This window comes from Tamandua tetradactyla, chromosome 20, assembly GCF_023851605.1.
Source record: "Tamandua tetradactyla isolate mTamTet1 chromosome 20, mTamTet1.pri, whole genome shotgun sequence".
In the NCBI taxonomy this organism is placed as follows: Eukaryota; Metazoa; Chordata; class Mammalia; order Pilosa; family Myrmecophagidae; genus Tamandua; species Tamandua tetradactyla.
This window is the reverse complement of record NC_135346.1, coordinates 20,683,005-20,704,588: the sequence shown is the minus strand read 5'-3', so window position 1 is coordinate 20,704,588 and position 21,584 is coordinate 20,683,005. Positions and strand designations below refer to the sequence as shown.

Sequence of the window (21,584 nt, the reverse complement as noted above, 5' to 3'; positions counted from 1 at the left end):
ACCTAGCCCTGCCTTCCTGTTATGGTCTGGGCTTCCATTCAGGCCACTTGAGCCTAAAAACTGGGGAGAAAGCCCCTTTGGCTCTTTCTCAGGGTGAAAAGGTTGCCCCAGAGGTTCTTCCCTCCAGCGTCTACTACCTGCCAATTTGTGAGCTACTCCTAGGAGGTGAGGCAGCCCGCAGGTTGGCCCACTAGTTTCTAGCCATCCATCACCTGAGGGTCGGAAGGCCCGGGGCGCACGTGCGGTGTGTTCCTCCACCCCCTGGAAGGCGGGTCGTATTCACAGCCAATGAGAGCTTGGGGGGGTGGCGAGGCCGGGAAGTTTCCAGAGGCCGATGGGGGAGGAAACCATAAAGGGGGTACAGGAGTGCCAGCGGTAGAGTCATGCAGTCCAAGCGGGATTGTGAGGTAAGTGGCTGCCAGCGAGGGGCTTCTACTCCCCACCTGTGCAGGGGGCCACAGGAACCCCAGCTCCTCAGTCGAGGTAGGGGCGGGCTCAGCAATCCGCCATTCCGTCTTGCCATTTCTCACTCAGCTATGGTGTGAGAGGGTGAACCCAGAGAACAAGGCGGCGCTGGAGGCATGGGTCAGGGAGACGGGCATCCGCCTGGTGCAGGTGAACGGGCAGAGGAAGTATGGCGGGCCACCCCCAGGTACAGTAGCCCCAGCCCCTACGCCTACCGGGCTATCCTCGGCTCTTTGGCCCCGACCCAGCCCTTTTGGGGGGAGGGGTCTGCCTCAAAGCTCCAGTTAGAAACCCCGAACCACTCGGATTTCTACCCCAAGCTGATAAAGCAGGATACTTATCCACAGTTCCTCACCCACCAGCCCTCTCGAGGAGCCGCGTCAGCCCTAAGGTGCACCTACTCTTTGCCGGCCCCCGAATGAGCTCAGTCGCCTAGTTGTGCCACTGGTCCCGTGGTATGGGTGTTGTACCCATTTCACGGATGTTGGTTCTACATCGTCTCCCCACGCGCTGGGTCCCCGGGCCCCAAACCCATAACGGCCATGGTGAATGACATTGTTCCCTTCCTCCAGGCTGGGTGGGTAGCCCGCCGCCGGCCGGGTCAGAAGTGTTCATCGGGCGGCTGCCCCAGGATGTGTACGAGCACCAGCTGATCCCACTGTTCCAGCGCGTGGGCCGCCTCTACGAGTTTCGCCTGATGATGACCTTCAGCGGCCTCAACCGCGGCTTCGCCTACGCCCGCTACAGCTCGCGGCGCGGTGCACAAGCTGCCATCGCCACGCTGCATAACCACCCGCTGCGGCCCTCCTGCCCGCTGCTCGTGTGCCGCAGCACGGAGAAGTGCGAGCTGAGCGTGGACGGACTGCCGCGGGATCTGTGCCGCCGCGCGCTGCTGCTCGCGCTGCAGCCACTGGGTCCCGGCCTGCAGGAGGCCCTGCTGCTGCCCAGCCCCGGGCCCGCGCCGACGCAAATCGCGCTGCTCAAATTCACTTCTCACCGCTCCGCTGCCATGGCCAAAAAGGCCCTGGTGGAAGGTACAGGGGTGGAAGCTGCAGGGTGGCTGGTTGGGGTCAAGCCCGTTCTAATCTTTACTTATGCATGTCAGCATAGCGGGTGAAGTCTCAATGAAATTCTTTGGGTGAAGCATGCCTGTCTTTGTTACCTCATACTAATTACTTGCTTAAGATTCTTATATTTTCACTGGTGCCATTTCCTAAACCTCATACTTTCCATGCCTTATCTCCTGACCAAAGTAACACTCCAGATAGTCATAGCCCCTCTCTTTAGAAATATTTGAGAAATTATCTTGCCCAAGGCAGTCCAGTTGAACCTACCTTTTATCCACTATAAAACCTGTTTTCCTCACACTGTTGTGAGAATTAAGCAGTATAATGGACAGTGCTTAGCACATTTCCTGATTCATGGCTAGCATAGTAGAGGTTAGCTATTATGATGGTTATGAAGCAGACAAAGCCTGCATTGGCCCTTTACAAAAAGACAATGAAGCCTGGAGAAGTTATTTAACTAATCCAAAATCACAATTCCAGGAAATGGGGAGGCTAGAAATTAAACCCAGGGTCTGCCCTTGTCTCTACGTTTGTCTTGCAGGACAGTCTCTCCTCTGTGGAGAGCAAGTGGCTGTGGAATGGCTCAAGCCAGACCTGAAGCAGCGACTCCGGCAGCAGCTCGTTGGGCCCTCTGTCCGGTGCTTACAGCCCGGGGGTAGCCAGTTGACCCTGGCTAGGGAGAGCCTAGGGCCTCAAGGGGCTCGGGCTGCCCTGCAGCTGCTGTGCCAGCGGATGAAGCTGGGCAGCCCAGTGTTCCTTACCAAGTGCTTGGGCACAGGCCCTGCTGGCTGGCACCGCTTCTGGTACCAGGTAGTAATCCCTGGGCATCCAGTGCCCTTCAGTGGCCTTATCTGGGTTGTGCTGGCCCCAGATGTGCAGGATGCACACGAGGTGGCCAAGGATACCATATCTGCACGGCTGCTGGAGGCACTGAGTGAATCCGGGACCACCCTCCTGTGGTCTGCTGGAGGAGAGGCAGGGACTATGGTTTTGCAGTGATCCCAGCCTCCTCACCATATAGGCAGAGCCTGTGTCAGTCCCCAGCCCAGCAGGCCTGGGCGCCACCCTCTGATCCCAGAAGAGGGGCATGGGCCAAGCTGCAGGCCTGACACAGCTTCCCTGTTGGGGCAGAGCCCCATAGCACGTGGAAGCAGCTATAGTTTGGCTAAGCTGAGGTGAGGGACCATGCCCTCCCTCTCCCAGTCCAGGCTCTGGCCTGATTCTGTGGTCTTCCTTGCCCTGGATGACACAAACCCCCCTCTTTCCACAGCTTAGCATAAATCTTAGTCATTTTTTTTTTATTTGTCCTCTGTTGATTTTTATTTGGGGCTGGCTGAGCCAAGGGGCCAAAAGTTCTGCCCTTTGCCCCCCCCCCCCCCCACTTGGCATTCTGGTTTCAGTTTATGTACAGTTTTGAGTTTTCCAATGCTGGTTGTATTTATATTAAACCCCTGGTTGGTGGTACACCTGTGTCTGTGCTGTCTTGCCCCAGCTGAGGGGTTGTCTTCCTCACACTGGTAGGGTGAGCAGCTGCTACAGGGCAAGGACACTTTCCTACAGCACTGTCATGAGTCCTGGGCCTCTGTCTGTATTTTCCTGAGCTGCAGAGATCCATAGCTTCTCTGAGGATCCTGCCCAGGAAGGATTCCTGCCCAGTGAATGAGGACCTATCCTGAGATTCAGCTCACCCTCAGCCACTGTCCTCGCTCTCCTCTTCCTCCTGAACCACGGTGTCCTCTCCTTCCCTCAGTCCTGCAAAGAAGTCATCAGTGCTCCAGGCCTTGCTGCTCAGGGACTGCAGAGGCCCTCCTTTCTTCTTGCGCCGACGGTAGTCATTTACCACCACAGCCCGTAGCTGGGCCATGTCCCAAAATTTGAGACGTTGGTCATGGCCACTGCTAGCCAGGAAGTGGCCACAGTGGGATAGGGCGAGCTCCTCCACAGGCTCTCCAGCATGCTGGCCCACAGTGCCCACCACTCGGTTTGGCAGGATGTTCACAGCCCTAGGCAGGGAGAGAAGAGTGTTGGGGGCTGGCTGGCTGGGCCTGCCCTTTCTGTGACCTGAGGGCCCTCCTGGCTTTCCTCACCTGATGACTCCATCAGTGGAGCCAGTGCACAGCAGACTCTCAGTGACAGGAACCATGCAGTCGATGGACTCAGCTCTCAGGGCAAAGCGGTCACTTGTGGCCCCAAAGCCATTCCAGTTGAAGAGGTAGATTGTACCTTCACTGGAACCACAGGCTACCTTCTTTCCATACTGCATGGAGATAGGGCAAATCACGTCTGTGGGGCCACCTTGAACCAAACCTATAGCGCATTCCCATCCCACTGTATCCAGTTGTACCTTCATCAGAGTGACAGATGTCAGGTCCCCTGACTGAGGCTCTGACAGCAACTCAAACCGGCATCGCTTGATGTTGAAGACACCAAGGCAGCCATCTCCACTGTAGAGAGAGCAGAATAGTGGCCTGGCTGGAAGATCCCTTTGAGAGAGATGTTTAACACAGGAAGAGGAGCAAGGCAGCTTTGAGGTTGTACCTGGCTGTCAGCAGCAGCTTCTTGGCTGGGTCCAGAGCCATATCAGCGATATACTCCTCATGCTGCCGCATATCCATTAATGGGCCCTCCTTCCGCTGGTCCCAGAGCCGGACACCACCTGTGTCATCCCCAGTGGCCAGAATATTCTCATCCACCAGCAGAAGACTGTTGATGGGGGCACTGGGGACACAGATGTAGAACTTCTCAGAACATCTCTGTCCCAGTCAGACCCTCCCAATCCCCACCTCTTGCCTTGTGCCTGTGTGTGCACACAACGCTGGCTCCCCTTACCAGTGAGCCTTAGATATGCGTCTTTCCAGTCGGCCCTGCTCCACATCTAGAACATGGATGGCTTTATCCTTGGAGACAGTGACAAGTTCTGCAGGGGGGGGAGGGAGTTGTGCAGTTCATGGTGCTGCCACTGCTCCCTTCCCAGCACCTAGCCACTGGCTGCCTTCCCCAGTACTCACTCTGCCCATCTTCAGAGAAGACCACAGCCCTGCAGGACTTGAGGTGATGGCCTGAGGACCAGAGTTCTTTGGTTTCGCCCTCTTGGCAGGAGTAGGAAAAGCTGGGGAGGAGGGTAGAGGAAGAGGGTGAACAACCCCAGACCCTGCCTGGGATGCATGGAGTGCAGAGACCAACCAGACCAACCTTCCACCTACCTAGTTCCTTGCTCACCTCCAAACCCAAGGAGCTTACCATCCCATTTTTCCATTTACAGTGAACTAACATATACAATATAATTTGATTCAAAGTACATTTGCTTAGGACCTCTTTGTGATCTTTTGTGACCTCACCCCCACCCCACCTCTTCACCATCTTTGGAAGCCCCATCTTGGGGAAAGATTGGCTCTGGATCACTGTGGAGGCCCAGAAATGACTCTTAGAGACAGAAGACCAAGCTAACAAGCCTGCAAGGGCTAGAAAAAGCCACAATTACAGCACATTGTGACCATGTGCTGAAAAAAAGGATCAAAACAGGGGTAGAGAAGCAGTGGCTTATAACCTTGGCTTTGAAGCAAGTACTTGTCCAGAGAGATTCCCAGTGTCTGTCTCAGAACAGACCTTCAAGAAGGGTCAAATGAATAAATACTTAATTGCCAGTGAGCTCCAAGAGGGCAGGAAGTCTCCTAATTGTTTGCTCTGTTCCAAGGCCTAAGACAATGCCCAGCATGGAAAAGGTACTTAATGAGCTTTGGTAGTTTGGAGTCAAATACCCAAGAAAAACATTCTTCGACTCAATCTGTTCCTATGGGTGTGAGCCCATTGTAAGCAGAACTTTTTTGATGAGGTTACTTCATTTTAAGATGTGGCCCACCTCAGGATGGGTCTTAATCCTATTACTGTAGTTCTTTATAAGCAAAGTGAATTTTAGACATATAGCCACTGGAAGCAAGAAGAGACTTGAAGAGAAAGGAGAAGACCCCACCATGTGCACTTCCATGTGTCAGAACAGCCAAGAATCAAGGATGGACGAATGCCAGTCTTCAGGAAAAAAACATCGCCTTTCTGATGTCTGTTTTGGACTTCTCCTACCCTCACACTGTTAGTCATAAATTCCTACTGTTAAGGGCAACCCACTGCATGTTTTTTGCTTTAGTAATGAGAAAAAACATGAGCATTCACAGAGTGAATGAATATTGGATATGGAGGAGAGTCCTGAAAAGCTAGCTAAGGCAATGATGTGAGTTGGCTAATGAAGAATAAGTGGGAGTTCACTTGGTGGAGAACAAGGGGCAGATACTGGAAGCAAATATCAAGTCACTTCTAGGGAAAAATCAAGGAATGAAGAAGGTTAAAGTGGCAGGAGAATGGCATGGCTAAATCTGGAAAGATGGGTTGAACTGGGCTTGAGACTATGTAGGTCAAACAGATCTGAATTTAATCCTCTGCGGGGAAAAGACTTCTTCAGAATAGTCACGAGGCCATGTTAGAAGCCCACCAAAAGTGGTGGCTGAGGGTGGGGAAAGGGCTGTATTTCAGATATAGAAACAGAACTTTGAAAAACTGAAGCAGTGGAAGGAGGGAAGGTGAAAAAACGTAGAAGTCTAGTGTGACTTGCAAAGTATCTGGCACTGTACCGCCACAGACTACAGCTTACATTCCAATGCACTGTTTTTCAATTTCTAGTCATGACCCATCAGTGATGACTAGGTGAGTGCAATCAGCAGTTGTGTATGTGTGCACAAAACAATAGAGGAGAATAAACCAAAGAACATCAGAGTGCATCACACATAATGTAAAAAGCACTTTAACTGTGGAACAAGGTTTAAAAAGTTTGAAAAATATTTCTTTAGAGAAGAGATAAGTGTTTACATAGTAATACAAACAGAAGTATGATTACAAACCATTCTAAAGATTATGAAGGCAAAGGACCTGTTACCATGACAGCATCTAATAAGTAATTAGTCTGGATATGGAGAAAGAAGAGATACTGAGAACTGAGAGATGGTAGGTAAGTAAAGTAAGGGGAAAGTTTTCAGGCAGAAGAAAGAGGTGTGCGAGGGAGCTGAGGCTTCAAGACCGATTAAAGAGGCCAGGATAAATTAGCGGAGAAAGCAGGAAAGCGACAGACCGTAAAAACCTTGCAAGCTGGATTAAGTAGTTTTGTCTAGATCCTAAGAGCAAAAGTAGGCCATTAAAGGGTTTTAATCAAGGGAGTGATAATTATCGGATTTGTGTTTCTGAAAGAAGTTAAAGCGGCAGGAAGAAAAGCAAAGGGTCTACTGAGCCTGTGACAGTAATCCGGTGGGAAATAATCTTGGGCTACTTGTCCTGCTGCAGTCTCCTTCCTTCCTCAGTCACGACACTCCGGCAACTTTGGCCTCCTTTCAATTCGTTTAACTTTGATTTGTGTGGTAACTTGTTGAAAGCCAAATGTTACCGAACAAATCGATCTGAATGATTCTTTCAACCTCTGTCTCCTTGCAATTTTCTCTCTGCCCTCCACGTACCAACTCCATTTACAGGGAGCTTCCAGAGAGGGCAGTCCCCGCCACCCACCACTCCCCCTGCTTTAACCCGCACTCACACGAACACATCCCCATCCACGTCCCCCGCAGCCAGGAGGTCGCAGGACGGATGGAATGCCAGTCCGCTGGCCGGCGCTTCCAGCACGATGTCTTCCGGCGTATCCCGGATTCGGGCGGGGGCTTCCGCGGAATCAGGGTCCTCGTCGCTCCCAGCCTCGGCGGACTTCTCCTCACACGTATCGTCCATGCTTCCCGAGATTCGTAGGCGCGCGGCCGAATGACGACCAGTCCAGGAAACAGCCACACCACGGTAAGAGCCCAGCCCCGCCCTCAAGCGCCGGGAACTGAGCGTTCGTGGGGGCGTGGCCGGAAGTGAGGCAGAGGCGTCACTAGAGGAGGTGGGCCGTTGCAGCGGCTGTAGGTGGGGCGGACTTACGAGGTTGCGGTCTCGCCCAACCGCTACCTCGTTTGACGCGGGGGCTTGGGCTTGATAGACCGCACGACGCTCAGTTCCCTCCCTGGTTACTTCACGTGAAGTTGGGAATTGCATGTTAACTTCATCCTGACAGTTTGGTTCTCCCTACCGCTACCAGTAAGGAGGATTTTCATGCCCTAGGGATAGGGGAGAGGGACGCCAGCCATTCGCGACTTGCTGGAATCCAAGGCCATGCAAGCGGCAGCCCCGGCGGTTAGAACGCAACAAAAGTCCACGCCACGGGCGAATGAAATGCTAGGGTCATGGACGGCAGGTGGCGCACGAAACGTTCAAGCTGCTGCTATCCACGCTCAATGGCTTCTTGGCCAATCGGACAGCGAACTACGCCCCTTTCTTCAGGTTCGCTTAACTCTCAGCAGGCCGGGCAGGCAGTGCTCAGAGCTGGCTGGGAGTTGAAGAGGTAAATGATTACATCCGATGTTCCGAACATCCCAGTTATCAAGGATCCACAAAAATGGGAGCATACTGCATGGTGGACAGAGGAACAGGTAGCCTGTGGCTGTAAAGAACCTGCAAAACTTTCAATGATGAAGGCACAAAACCTTTCTGGCCTAGGGGCCTGTTGTACCTGCAGTCAGGATAAACCAGATATACCAGCAAGATGCTTCCCCAATGAGCCAACGAGGCAGTGATTTATGCCTGGCATTACTAAAGCTTTCAGGAGGGCGTAAGCTCACAAAAGGTTTCTGGTTCCACAAGTGATTTTCTTCAGGTACCTTCAAGGGCCAAGTCCTGTACAACCTTAGGATCAGACTGGCACAGCCTTTATCAAGCTACTCTAATCCCCAAAGAATTTCTGTCCTGAGACTAGACCACCAGAAGGGCCTGAATGCGTCTGACATTTGGAACTAATCATGCTTCTGTTCCACTATCCACCTCTCACCCATCAGGGTCATTCTTTCCTTCGTCATAGTCACACTGGCTAGTAAACCTTCTTAGTGTCTAGGACTTTAGGACCACAGCTTGGGAATGGACTGAGATGACTTTTTGCATGTGAATTTATACAGACAGTGCAGTTAGCCTTCTTGGTTCCAGTTGCCCTGGCACAAGGACGCACAATATGGAAAAGCAAGATTAACCAATTTTAATGGAGCTAAATAATTATACAATTTTATACACAAAAACACCTTGTAGCTTTTCTAGGTACTGTAGAGAAAACACAGTGGGGAACACATCCTTGTGGAGATTGGAGATTAATATTTTGGTCTTTTGACTTCAACTCTGCAATACAAAAGCAGAAATGGGTCAGCACAAGATGAATACACCAAGCAATTCCACCAGTCCTACAGAGGAAGAATGATGCTCACCCATCGGCTTCCATCTTCTTCCTTTTCTCAATGATCTGCAAAAAAGAACAGTAATTGATAGTCATGCTGCCAATCTAAGCTCATCTAAGGCCTAAGGGTGACCCCTCTCTCACTTATACGGCTCTCCAACCCCCTGCCTGTTCCTTGGTCCATAAGCCAGTGTCTCCCTCAGGTGTAGCCCTCCCTACCCGTGAGGTACAGTCCCACATACTGCACTAATCTTCTTCCACTGACGATCAAGCTCAGCCTTGTCATTGGTTTCTTTGAAGCGCCTGGTTTTCCGCCCTTCAGACATCTTGATGCCATACTGGAATGCAGCCCTGAGAACAAAAAGGGTGGTTGGGGAAGGGTGGCAGGAAGAGGTTATGCAGCCACAGCAAGGTTTTCCCAGAGGACCCTGTGGGCAGAGACCTGTTTGGTAATGACTCAGCCAGATTGTACCCACTAACCTGGTAGTAAGCCTGTCTGCCCCGTCACCATCCCTTCCTCAAACCCTGCCCATATTCAGCACTACACTTACTTGGGCAAAGCCTCCTTGTTGTTCATATACTCGCTGTATTCCTCCTGGGTATCAAAGTCCCAGCGGCCTAAAGGGCCTTTCTTATTACCCTGTTGCAGAATAAAATGGGGGAATGGGAAGGGAAGGAAGAGGAGGTATGAATGGAAATGGAATTTTGGCCCTTCAGTAAAAGGTAGACTCTCCCACAATCCCATACTCTCCTGAAGACCAAGGCAGTTCACCTTTCACAATCAATAAATCCTACCCTAATAAATAATAATGGCAATATTTATTATGCACTTAACTATAGGCCAGGCATTATTCTGAACACTATCTTTTTTAATTCTCACAAAAATACTATGACATGGGAACTATATTTTCTCTATTTTCCTGAAAGGTACCTGAGGAAACCAAGGTATAAAGAGTAAAATAACTTGGCAAAGCCACAGAACTCATCAACAGCAGTGATAGGATTAATCAAGGCTCCAAGAAGGGATTAAGATATACTTTGAATCACTGTGTTACACTGAGATATATTTCTTTTCATCATTATGGTATTAGTAGTTTTTATTCTATTTAAGACTTGGAGGAAAACCTCAATCCTGACTAAATAAAATTAGGTTATTTTCTCAAAACTGCAATTCCTTCTGCTCTTTCTACTTATGCTTGCTTCCTGCCTAAGGGAGGAGTCAAAGTCTTGCACTTCATTGTGGGAAATAAAAAGAAATAGATTTTTAGCCCTGATCTTGTGCAGGGACTTTAAGACCATTAAGCTGCCCACGATTCCACAATGCTGCAAATGAGCATGAGGCCTAGTAAATGTGACTCAGATCTTTCGTGGGCAGGAGGGTAAATGTGTCTAAGAATATGTGCCCCCATATGGAAGTATCCCCATCCATCCTTCCAACTCCACACCTGGTCCATTTTGCTATAATCCACCTCTTCATCACTATCCACAGCCATGTCATCCATCCTAAAGAGAAGCAACAGTTAAACAGATGCTGTAGACTCAGACTTGTAGGATTCTTTCAGAGCCCACCCAACTATGAGGCTATATGCCTAGGAATGACCATCCCGCTAGACCTCCCATTCAGAACAGAATAGTTCATCCAAGAAAGAAATACCCCCTGGTCACAGTAAATCAAATTTCTACCTCACCCCCCAACTTATACTCCAATGATCCCAGTCACCCTTCTTTAACAGGGTTTCACATACGTGGCTGGGTAGCACTCTGCATAACTGTTGGACATGCCAAAGAAATCTCCCAGCTGCTTCTTGTCCTCAGGCTTCTTCAGTGTATGCTGTGTTAAAGAAAGTTCTGGAATTCCACCTACCACACAAAAACTTTACGCATAAAGCAGAAACTTTACGTTTTCTGCTTACTCCCCCCACCTCAAAAAAAACCACAACTGGCATGGCAAAACCACTGTCAGTTGATATATCCTGAAAATTATTGAAGTTACAGCAGAAATGCTTTTAGATCAATTGGGTTTATATTTTGCTCTTGCAATTATCTCCCCAAAACAGCTTTAGTCTCCAGAAGAAAACCAAAATGCCATAGGACTTATGCTGTATTGACATCTTGCCCTAAATATACAACATAGGAATTTGTCATGGGCAAAATGACCAGAGAGTTTTTTTCATGATTTTAAATACACTAGCACATTGTTGGTTAAATTTAAACAGGCTTTACCTGCAAAAATTATCTCATAACCTGCAATAATTTGAAATGCATACCCTTTTGAACACTTCCAAACTGTTTACTGCATTTTGCAAAATGACAATTCTCTAAAAATGTTTCCATTGCTTTCTATACCCCATAATTTTACTGGCATACTGTCACATAGGTTTCAAGCAGCAAAATAAACACTGCAGCTCAGAAACTGTAAAGAAAGCAATTCAGCACAGGAGGGATGTAGGCAGGGGTGGGGAAGGTGGAAAAGAGGCAGGTGGAGTTAGAATGAAAAGAAAAACTGTAATCTAGAAAGCAGGAACATATTAAAATAAAGGATATGATTCAGTGCCTTCCCAGCCAGCAGACCCAGCAAACTTCTCATTGATGGATTTGATCAACTCCTTGGCAGACCCAGGTCCTAGAGGGAGAAAGGAACTCTGCTTAAATTTTGAGAATCTCATAACCTTCCCACCCAACATACCTCCGATCTGTGGGTTTCATTAAAAAATAAAAAAAACATGTTTTTAAGTAGCAGGACCTTTTTATCTAATAATATTTTAATCAAACTCCAACAGAAAATGAGCTATTCTAATTGAGATGGGGTAGTATGCTCAGAACACTGCCAGCTCTGCATCTGGTGCACCTCCTCAGAAAACCAGGGATAGAGGAATTACATCAAACAGAGCAAATATGCCTTGCCATTGCCCAGGGAGCTCATACCTATCCTCTGGTCTATTCCATAAATCAAGACATGGGTCCCATAAGGACCCAGAACCAGCAAGTCCCCCAACCCCACCACCGACAGCTCTAAACTCTTGGTTAAACTCCAAGTTTAGAGGAAAGCAGAATTGCTAGAAATGCAAGATGCTGTCAATACAACCTACCTTTGTCAACGTCCATGGGCTGGAAAAGAAACAGAAACAGAGGTCAATGGCACCACGAAGGAGTCCCATTCATCCTTCTCCAAGTTTGTATTAATTCCCTACCCCAATCTGTTCCAATTTTCAGGATGGTTCCTACCCTGGGTTAGCTAAGCCACTTCCTGCTATAGAATCATGAGGCAACTTTACAATGGAAGGGTCCTATATCTGGGCTGGGCAGACAAGGGGAGGGGAAACTATAATCCTGTACCAGGCGCCCACATCTAACCTCATCATCCACTTTGGGCTTCTCAAAGTAGCTGTGCCTCTTCTTCTCCTCCTCTCTCTCACGGTCCCGCTCCCGCTCCCGATCTCGTTCTCGCTCCCGCTCTCTGTCACGATCTCTATCTCGCTCTCGATCACGCTCCCGTTCCCGATATCTCTCTCGCTCCTTGTCCCGAGGTGTCTTGGTCGTGGAGGGCACATAATCTCCTATGTCTTCAAAAATGCTAAGGGAACAGATAGAGATCACTAGCTGCCAAAGTCACATACTCTCCCATTTCCCTTGGCTGTTTCTCCAGATCCTCAGACCACGGACTCCCAAAATATGCCAAAGAAAAGAAACACAAACCCTTCCCTCAGATCAGGTGACAAAGAGCTCGGATACATACTTCATGTCAGCCTCAGGAGGTTTCTTCTCTTCCAATTTTCCTAAAATATAAAAAGAAGAGAAAGGAAAACATTCCTGAGTTAACTCCCACTTGCCTCATCATCCTTCTGAGCTCTCAATGCCCTTTTAAACATCTCTTGGGAAGACAAAAGCTACCCACACTGTCCCTTCTCCAATCTCAAGCCTGACTCTTGCTTCCTGGGTGGGTCAAACAGATAGAACCTGCTTAATAATCCCCTTGCAAATGGCTCCATGGCTCCTATTTTTCTCTGCTGCCGAGGAGCCTCCTAATGTCCTAAGATAGACGATTCCAGGACATTGGTTCCATCCCAAGTGACCCTCCAGGGTTAAGGTTTCTCTCCCCCACTCTCGAGGTACCTTTGTCTTTCTTCTTAAGCTTCTTGTTGCGGGTACCCTGCCTCAGGTAGGAAAGGATCTGGGTGAGCTTGCTGATGACAATGTCGTTTGTGGTCAGTGTAGTCTGGGCCTGAAACCAGAAGAAGCAAGAATGTTATCCCACTGAGCAGATGTCACTTCATTTGTTCATTTATTCATTCATTCAACTGAAGGATGAGTTGGAATTAACTAAATGTAAATAGGAAAGGAGGTATTGTAGAAGGACATTCCAGAAAGATGAAACAACATGCACAAAGGCCCTGGGTCAAAAATGAAATCTAGCACATTTAGGAAGGATACAATGGCTGGAGAACAAATAACAGGGAAACATGATGATGAAGAGTATGGGAAGGCCAAATGTTGCAGGGGCTTATAAGCCATAATAAAGATATTGTTCTTTATCCCAAGAACAATGAGAAACCATTGAAGGCTTCTAAACTACAATGAGACAAAAACCTGTATTTTCAGGATAACTCTGACCATGTGTGAAAAACATGAGAAACAGGGATGGAGAGATTTAGGAGTGATGGGTAAAGGACACCAGGTTTCTTTCTGGGCTGATGAAAATGTTCTAAAATTGATTGTGGTAAAGTTTACACAACTAGGTGAATATGCTAAATAGCACTGAACTGCATACTTTAAAAGGGTGAACTGTATGTAAATTACATCTCAATAAAAGTTACAAAAAAAAAACAAGTTGGAAAATAACCAGGGTGAAAATAGAGAAACCAATTAGGGACCTCTTTTAATAGTTCCAGCAAGAGATGATAGCTTAAAAGTGGAATGATATTGACAGAGATGGAAAAAATGAATGGATTCAATTGAGAATAGGAGGTAAAAGTCAACAGTACTTGGTGATGGGGAAATGTGGGTAACGAGATCCAAGGAAGAATCAAAGTTGATTCCCAGGTCTGAGGCTTATGCCAACAGCATCTCAGACTCGGGTCACTCACCTCCATGGTGGGGCAATCAGCCTTGCTGCGAATTAGAGTGGTGGGGATGTCCGTGTCAGCATACTCATCATCCAAGTCCACCACATAGGCCATGCGTCCTGGCAGGAATAGCTCATTCCGCTCATATGCTTTGCTCTTGAATAGCATGCGATAAACATTGCGACCTTGAAAAAAAGGGAGCAGCAATGAGCCACTGAGAATCTCCTACAATAAAAGCTGCAATTTATTGAATGTTTATCCTGTACTGGCTACTTTACTAAGTACTATGCATGCGTTACTTCATTTAGGCTTTACAGTAGCCCTAAAAGGTGGACATTATCATCCTGTTTTTACTGATAAAAATATTAAGGCTGATATAAAAAAGGAATCAAGTTCTGATACATGCAACATGGCCGACCACTGAAGACATCATACTGAATGTGAAATAAACCAGATACAAACAAATATTGTTTGATTTCAGTGATATGAAATTAGAAAAGCAAACTCCTAGAGTCAGAAACTAGAATACAGGTTACCAGCGTGAAGGTAGGGAATGGAGAATTAAGGTTTAAGTAGTACAGGGTTTCCATTCGAGGCGATGGAAAAGGTTTAGTAATGGATGGTGGCTATGGTAGCACAGCATTGTGAATGTAATCAATACCACTGAATTATATGTTAGAATGCGGTTAAAAGGGGAAGTTTTTACTAAAATAAAGATTAAAAATTAAACATAGGACAGTACAACACAGTGAACCCTAATGTAAACTCTGGACTATAGTTAACAGTATAATTATAACAGTATTGTTTCCTTAATTGTAACAAAGGTATCATGCTAATGCAAAGCGTTAATAGTAGTGTAAGGGGGTTGGATAAATACAGAACTCTGTATTTGCTGCACACCTACATCTCTAATGAAAAATAAATTTTAAAAAAATTCGAAAGTTGCAAGTAAAGTGATTTGCCAAAAGTCATACAGAGACAGAGCAAAGAATTGGCAGACTCCTGCCTACTCTTTTACATTGCCATATCAAGCCTAGCACAATATTAGGCTCTGTGGAGAAGAAAGATGAGGTTTAAGCTGATACTGAAGATGACAGAAAAAACACCTACATGCTCAGTATTACAGGCACATATGTTATTTCTCATCATCCCCACAATAATCCCATGAAGGAAACATTAACCCCATTTTTATGGATGGATTTAAACAGGCCCCAAGAAGTAAGTCAGTTGCCTCAAATCATACACCTAGTGTGGTTTTATCTTCAGAATTCAAACTCAGGTCTAACTCCAAATTCTGAGCTTTAAATCTCTAACCATGCTACCTCTCTTACTGCATAAGCCCTATCTGAAAGTGTTTTCCAACTTAGCTGAGGAGACATAAATGACATGCAATAATTAAATCCAGGTCTGAGTTCTATTAGAGCATTTTATGAGAACTAGCTGTTTTGGAAGCAAGCAAAAGAGGTAAAAGAGCAAGCATATCCTAACCAGAGCATTCAGTTCCGTACATTTCACCCAGAATGTATAGCCACTAGTATAGAAACTCTCCACTCACCCAGGCGTGTTTTAAATTCGATCTTATTCTCAGGATCCTCATCTTTCCTGAAACGATAAACATAAATTTTTGCTAAACGTGTTTCTACCTTAGGTTGCACCTTTCTAAACCCTCAAGCATGCCCTATTTATTTACTTGGTTTCCTTCTGGGGCTTTTCCATCAGTTCCTCTTCCTCCTTCTCTTTGCTGGCAATCTCAGCTCGTACCTAACATTAAAAAGAAAGTAGGGTTTAGACATTCATTAATTTTTTTAGACTACTTATTACACATATTTACTGAGCATCCACTATACCACACTGTGCCAGCTACTAAACAAGACAGACATGTCTGTGAGTTTTTATTTTAGTAAAAAACTCTAATGGAGCTGACAGCAGGAAAGACAGACAAATTAAACAAGTAATTTCAACAAAGTGTGATGAGTGCTACAGGTAAGTAAAAAATACACCCTTTCACCAAATAGGTGTGTTCCATATCACCACCTAAAAAAGTAGGAGGTAACAGTATGGGATCTAACCATACCTGGGTGGTCAGCAAAGGCTTCTCCAAGGAAATACAATTTAGACTGATTTAAAGGTTAAGCAGCAATTAGTCCTACAGAGGGGTTACCTTTAGCCCTTCTTCTAAATCATCTGAGCTATCAGAAAGAACTTCCCTTCCAGCTTCTCAGTTCTCATAGAAAAGCATTTAGCACTCCAGAACTACCCTCCACCTACTCAGCAGGGCTCACCTTCTGAAGCAGAGCAAAATCTAAGCCTTTCACCAAATGGGTGTGTTCCATATCACCACCCAAGAATTTGGACTCCTGGATCAACTGTCTTCTCTTCTCTGCAGCTGATTTGTCCCTGTAATGAGAGGCCACTTTAGAAAAGTCCTTTGTGGGTGACAGGTACCTCTAGAAATGGCTTGGGGTGGGCTCCACAGAGGAGAAAAGTCTGGACAATTGTGATTGCATGATCAAACGGCAATCACATTGACATTGTGACTGCAGGATTTTGGGATGCTCAGGGAACTAACAACATATGCCCTGTTCCCTCGGTACTCACGCCTCGGCAGTGGGGCCCACAGCTCTGTAGTTAGCAGTGGTGCTAATCAGCTCGGTTTCCTCATAATCTTTGTTCACCCCATCTCTCCGTTCCTTGGCACGGTCCCGGTACTTCTCTGCTAGCTCCCGCTCTCTCTCAATTTCCTGTTGGCGTAGCTTGGCATAATAACTGTGAACAGAGAAAAAAGAATGTGTAAGACTCACCAGTTGCTATCTCAAAGTCAGCAGAACTGTTCCTGCCTGTTTCCCTGTACCTCCATAATCCCTCTGTGGTGAAAGCTCACATATATGTGCCGACAGAACTAAGACCACCTCCTGACAGTTCTTAAAATCAGACTATAGGACTAACTATTATCCATCAAATCAATCTTAAAGAGTTACTATTCCAAGGCCATCTAGGACATGACCTGTCACTTCAGAACACTTTAACGCCATCACCTTTACCTCATTGATTCTTTACACATATGAGACTTTCACAAAGCAACTAGAAAGCATCTGAATTTTTACCATCTTTTAAATTTCAGCGGAAAATAACTCATTACTGGATGGTCCACCCCAAGAAGAGAGGAAAAGCAAAATACCAGGTCAAAAACCAGAAAGTTAACTAAACCAAAAAGTTTACATAAATACATCACATAAATGGTAATAGCAGTAAAGATTTATTGGGCAGTTACTATGTGCCAGGTACTAGTGCTAAATGCTTACGTGTACACTCAGGTTGATCCTAATGACAACCTTAAATGGGAGTTATTATCACTATCTCCATTCTACTCCTGAGAAAACTGAGGATTGGAGAGGCAGAACAAAATGTCCAAGGTAACCTAAAGGCAGGCTGACTCCAAAAGCCCTATACTACCACTCTATGTATCACTCCTTCCCACTAAGAAGGCAGAAAACCTTAAGATAACAAAGGGAAAACTTAATTGCTAGCCCTATACCTTTCTCCAAACACTACCCCCTTAAAACCCAGCACCCCCATCACCTTTTCTTTTTCCTCCTTCTGGCAGCTGGGTCTTCATCCTCGTTGTACTCCCTTGGCATCCTAGAAGAGACAAGAAATTAACTGATAGCAAAATATTACCACACCCCCAGAAGTCCCTAGGAATTGGCCTTGAGGACTGAAGGAAGATCTGGAATATTGATGGAAGCAACACAGTTTCAATGAGGCAGAGATCCATATCAATATTTGTAGGTGAGTGGTTCTCAAACTTTAAAAAGCATCACAACCACCTGAGGAGACAATTAAAATTTTATATCCCCGAGTATCTGCCCCAGAATCTGAGTCCATGGGACTGAAATGGACCCAAAAATCTGCCCATTTATGCACCACCAGTGACTTAAGTACAAGTAATCCATAGAACACACTCTCAGAAACAGTGAGATTGATCCCAGGGTATCCCAATCTCCAGGAGGAGAAAATAAGATCCACATCCTGGTTCAATATATTTTCTGTAGAAAGGACAAGTAAGGATATATAAGACAGACTGTATCATCCCAGGACTTACTCATGGTGACGTGACTTAGAGGGGGGTGCAGAGGTGGGTGCTGCCCGTGGGGTCATGAGAAGCTTTCTGAAGTCTTCATTGGTGAGTTTTGATCTAGGAAGGAAAGGCAAACAAAAAAAATTAGTACCCAATAAGAAACGGAAAAGGGATATGTTAAAAACATGGTTCATTTTACTAAAAATGAGAGAAATACAAATTAAAACAAAAACATACATACTTTTAACACATCCAGGTAACTATTAAAAAGTTTAATAAATCAAGTATGAGTGAAAATTTTAGGAAGTGTTCCTACAACAAAACACTTACTGGTGGAAGGAATGAGGATCATCCACATCGTGACCATCTGGGGCCAAAGGGTTGGAGAACGGTTCGTCTAAAAAAAAAAAGGTTGATATTAACGTAATTAACCTCTCATATGTCAAGCTCTATGCATAAACTAGGGCTATAGTAGTGAACAATACAAATGTGTTTCCTGTCCTCAAGTTGCTCACAATCTAGCAAGATGTAGAAAAAAAAAAGGCAAGAACAGCGACAGTGACAAAATAAGGTAATAAATCACGAGATGATAAAGCGATGGGGGAGGAGGTTCCACAGATAAAAACCGAATGTCCCCAACTCGGGTTGAGAGGAGACTTGGGGACAGAGTCTGAAGCTGTAGGGCCTCACCCGGGGACCCACGGCTTAGCTGGACTCCGAACTTCACACACCCGCCTCCTCCCCACCCTCACCACACACCCGTTTTAAGCTCTGGAGCCAAAATAACGTGTCGAGTGTCCTGAGCCCCGCAGGAGGGCAGATTACCCGAGCCTTACTATCTCGCTCCGGCATCTTGTCCGCAGTCTTCCAACGCTACAAGGACCGAGGATCTAACAACAAGCCACGAACTACAGCTTCTTCCCACAGTGCACCTCAGAAATCAACCCACAGTGCTTTGCGTTCCGCTGCCTTTCCGCATCCTGCCTTCCCCATCCGTCATCGTCATAGCAACTGTCCCACCCGCCGAAAAACTGGGGGAGGAGCTAAAATGGTCTTATGTCATTGCCAAAACTTGCCCCGCCTCCTACGTCAACCAATTACACGAATGCCCAACGGTGCGCGATTGGTCGGACAGGAGAACTCAGGGTCGGGGGTTTCTGTACGACAAAAGATGGCGGCGGCCGCAGCCGTTCGAGCGGTCGGCTCAAAACCGGGCCTCCGGGAGATTCGCATCCACTTATGCCAGCGCTCACCTGGTAGCCAGGGCGTCAGGTGAGACGCAGCGTGGTTAGGTGGACGGGTTTTGGAGTACCAGGGTCACGACCTCGACCTCCGGAGTGCTTGGAGAAGCCCTCCCCTCACCCCCATATCCTCCGCAGTGATCTCTCTCGCTCTGCAGGGACTTCATAGAAAAACGCTACGTGGAGCTAAAGAAGGCGAACCCCGACCTGCCCATCCTAATCCGCGAGTGTTCCGATGTACAGCCCAAGCTCTGGGCCCGCTACGGTGAGAACTGGATGCAGGGGTTCTGGGACCCCAGTGGAGTAACAGGAATTTGGGAAGAAGCCGGTCAAGGTCACGCAGAAACCCATGGAGAAACTAGAACTCGGGCGCCGGCCTTGCTCTTGACCTTGCTGCCCATAAAGAAATCTATATTATTTCTTTATAGAAAAAAGAAATCTTTTTTTTTTCAATAAAGGGTTATCAGATGCTTTGTATCCCGGGCAGCATATTTGTGGGAAGTGGACCGGGTCCTGCATAGGAACCAAGAGCCTTTGGGGAATTCCCGTTAATTAGAGTAGGCTCTTCCAAATTACAAGCGGGCACTGTCGCTCTAAAAAAATTTTTAAATACTAGTTCTGTGTTAAGCACTTAATGCTAGGTCCTATAATGTGTACTTTCCTCCCTAGTCAAATTTAATCTTCACTAATCATATGAGGGATGGATTCTTTTTTATTACCATTTTAAAGATTAGAAAACTGTGTCAAAATCGTGATGGAGCATACCTAAGGTTATGCAGCCAAGATATAAAAGTTAAGTTTTTGTTTTGCTCCCCCATCCGAGAATGCAAGTCTCCCAGGTATCCAGGGCTGTTTTTTTTTTTTAACTCAGGTTTGACCTTATATATTCACCTCCTCAAAGAGGCATTCTCTGACCAATTATCTAACATTACCCACCACCCCTTTTTATCATTATCACCCTGTTTTTATTGCCATTTGATATTATTTTTATCTTATTTGTTGCTGTTTCCCTACTATGTAATGCAGTGCCTGGCACATAGTTGGAACCCAGTAAATGTCTTAATTTACCGAATAGTATGATTTTAAATCACAGCTTCCTGTTATACCCTGCATTTGTCCAACTCTAGGACTGTTATAGATAGGGGGAGCCACGCCTAAGGCATTTAGTTCAGCTGACACTGGACACTTGAGTTGTGCCATACACTCTTAGGTGTGTTGGAGGAGGCAGAAAGGCTCTTCTTCTAAAAGCCAGTAGATGAGAGGAAGAGATTAATGCAAGTAACTTTAATGTATTATGCTGTGGACAACAGGCGCCCAGAGAATAGACACCCAGAGAAAGCTAGGTTCCAGCAATGCCCTGCTCACAGTGGTTAGCAAAAGATGACTGCAGTACACCTGCAGACTCCCTGAAATGCCTGCCTTCCCACTGTGGCCACCCAGAATCAGCCAAAATTCCAGTGGGACCTGGGCTTCCTGGATTCGTTTCAGACCAACTGGATAAATTCTAGGCATACTAAATCCATCTTTACCATGTTTTTGTTTGTTTGCTTTAAACCTTTAGGATGTATGTGTACTTCATTCCTGTTTAAAAAAATTTTTTAATTTCCATAATTTACCAACACTTCATACCTACCAAGCAACAACTCCCCCTTCCTCCCTATCCTTATTCCTTGCTAACTTCTGAGTTACTTTCTACCTCTACACACTTGCTTTTTCTACCTATTTTTGGAAATGAAATCATACAGTGTTTGACCATATGTGCCTTGCTTATTTCTCTTAGCATGTCTTTAAGGTTCATCCATGTTGCAGCATATCTCAGAATTTCATTCCTTTTTACAGCTAAATAACACTACATGATACACACACACACCACTTTGTCCATTAATCTGTTGACATTTTGGGTACTGTGAACGATGCTGCTATGAACGTTGATGTACAAGTATCTGGGGCCTATATTTAGTTTTTTAGGATTTACCCAGGGGTAGAATTGCCGGGTAGTATGATAATTATATATTTGACTTTTTATGGAACTGTCATACTGTTTTCCACATTGTACCATTTTACATTCCCCTCATCATGTCTCTGCCCTTCTTATCCTAACAAAAACAAGGACCATTTTTAATATTTCAGTGGTATCCACAACACAGAGCAGATAACTTAGTCATCTCCCTCTCTCCACAGCTTTTGGCCAAGAGAAGAATGTCTCCTTGAACAACTTCAGTGCAGATCAGGTAACCAGAGCCCTGGAGAACGTGCTAAGTGGCAAAGCTTGAAGCCTTCACTAAGGATTGAGAGCAAAAGCCCCTGAGCCAGGGCCCTGCTAGACTAAGTACAATGTGGAAAATGTGTTCTATTCTCTATAAAGCTTGTGCTGTAAACTGTTGT

The 21,584-nt window shown here is 46.3% G+C and overlaps 4 protein-coding genes across 4 annotated transcripts; 2 read left to right on the top strand and 2 right to left on the bottom strand.

Annotated features, from left to right (window-relative positions):
* The first annotated feature begins 94 nt into the window (after nucleotides 1-94).
* DND1 (DND microRNA-mediated repression inhibitor 1) lies at nucleotides 95-3,147 on the top strand. The gene is made up of 4 exons (XM_077137210.1): nucleotides 95-407; nucleotides 535-652; nucleotides 1,038-1,499; nucleotides 2,074-3,147. Exons 1-4 carry the CDS (start codon nucleotides 384-386, stop codon nucleotides 2,529-2,531), a joined length of 1,062 nt encoding a protein of 353 aa, XP_076993325.1. The 5' UTR covers nucleotides 95-383; the 3' UTR covers nucleotides 2,532-3,147.
* WDR55 (WD repeat domain 55) lies at nucleotides 2,814-7,419 on the bottom strand. The gene is made up of 7 exons (XM_077137209.1): nucleotides 7,105-7,419; nucleotides 4,541-4,641; nucleotides 4,362-4,449; nucleotides 4,071-4,250; nucleotides 3,877-3,976; nucleotides 3,620-3,789; nucleotides 2,814-3,535 (listed from the first exon to the last, which is right to left on the bottom strand). The coding sequence occupies exons 1-7, from the start codon at nucleotides 7,290-7,292 to the stop codon at nucleotides 3,223-3,225; spliced, it is 1,140 nt and encodes a 379-aa protein (XP_076993324.1). The 5' UTR covers nucleotides 7,293-7,419; the 3' UTR covers nucleotides 2,814-3,222.
* A 1,185-nt stretch (nucleotides 7,420-8,604) lies between these two features.
* On the bottom strand, nucleotides 8,605-18,993 carry IK (IK cytokine). Its single transcript, XM_077137213.1, has 20 exons — nucleotides 18,795-18,993; nucleotides 18,289-18,355; nucleotides 17,983-18,075; nucleotides 17,460-17,519; nucleotides 16,479-16,646; nucleotides 16,163-16,277; nucleotides 15,571-15,641; nucleotides 15,436-15,482; nucleotides 13,902-14,065; nucleotides 12,931-13,039; nucleotides 12,554-12,593; nucleotides 12,172-12,391; nucleotides 11,907-11,925; nucleotides 11,362-11,440; nucleotides 10,563-10,643; nucleotides 10,263-10,320; nucleotides 9,369-9,457; nucleotides 9,060-9,168; nucleotides 8,849-8,883; nucleotides 8,605-8,762 (listed from the first exon to the last, which is right to left on the bottom strand). The coding sequence occupies exons 1-20, from the start codon at nucleotides 18,808-18,810 to the stop codon at nucleotides 8,735-8,737; spliced, it is 1,668 nt and encodes a 555-aa protein (XP_076993328.1). The 5' UTR covers nucleotides 18,811-18,993; the 3' UTR covers nucleotides 8,605-8,734.
* NDUFA2 (NADH:ubiquinone oxidoreductase subunit A2) lies at nucleotides 18,938-21,577 on the top strand. Its single transcript, XM_077137211.1, has 3 exons — nucleotides 18,938-19,230; nucleotides 19,358-19,464; nucleotides 21,381-21,577. The coding sequence occupies exons 1-3, from the start codon at nucleotides 19,007-19,009 to the stop codon at nucleotides 21,470-21,472; spliced, it is 423 nt and encodes a 140-aa protein (XP_076993326.1). The 5' UTR covers nucleotides 18,938-19,006; the 3' UTR covers nucleotides 21,473-21,577.
* The last annotated feature ends 7 nt before the right edge of the window (nucleotides 21,578-21,584 follow it).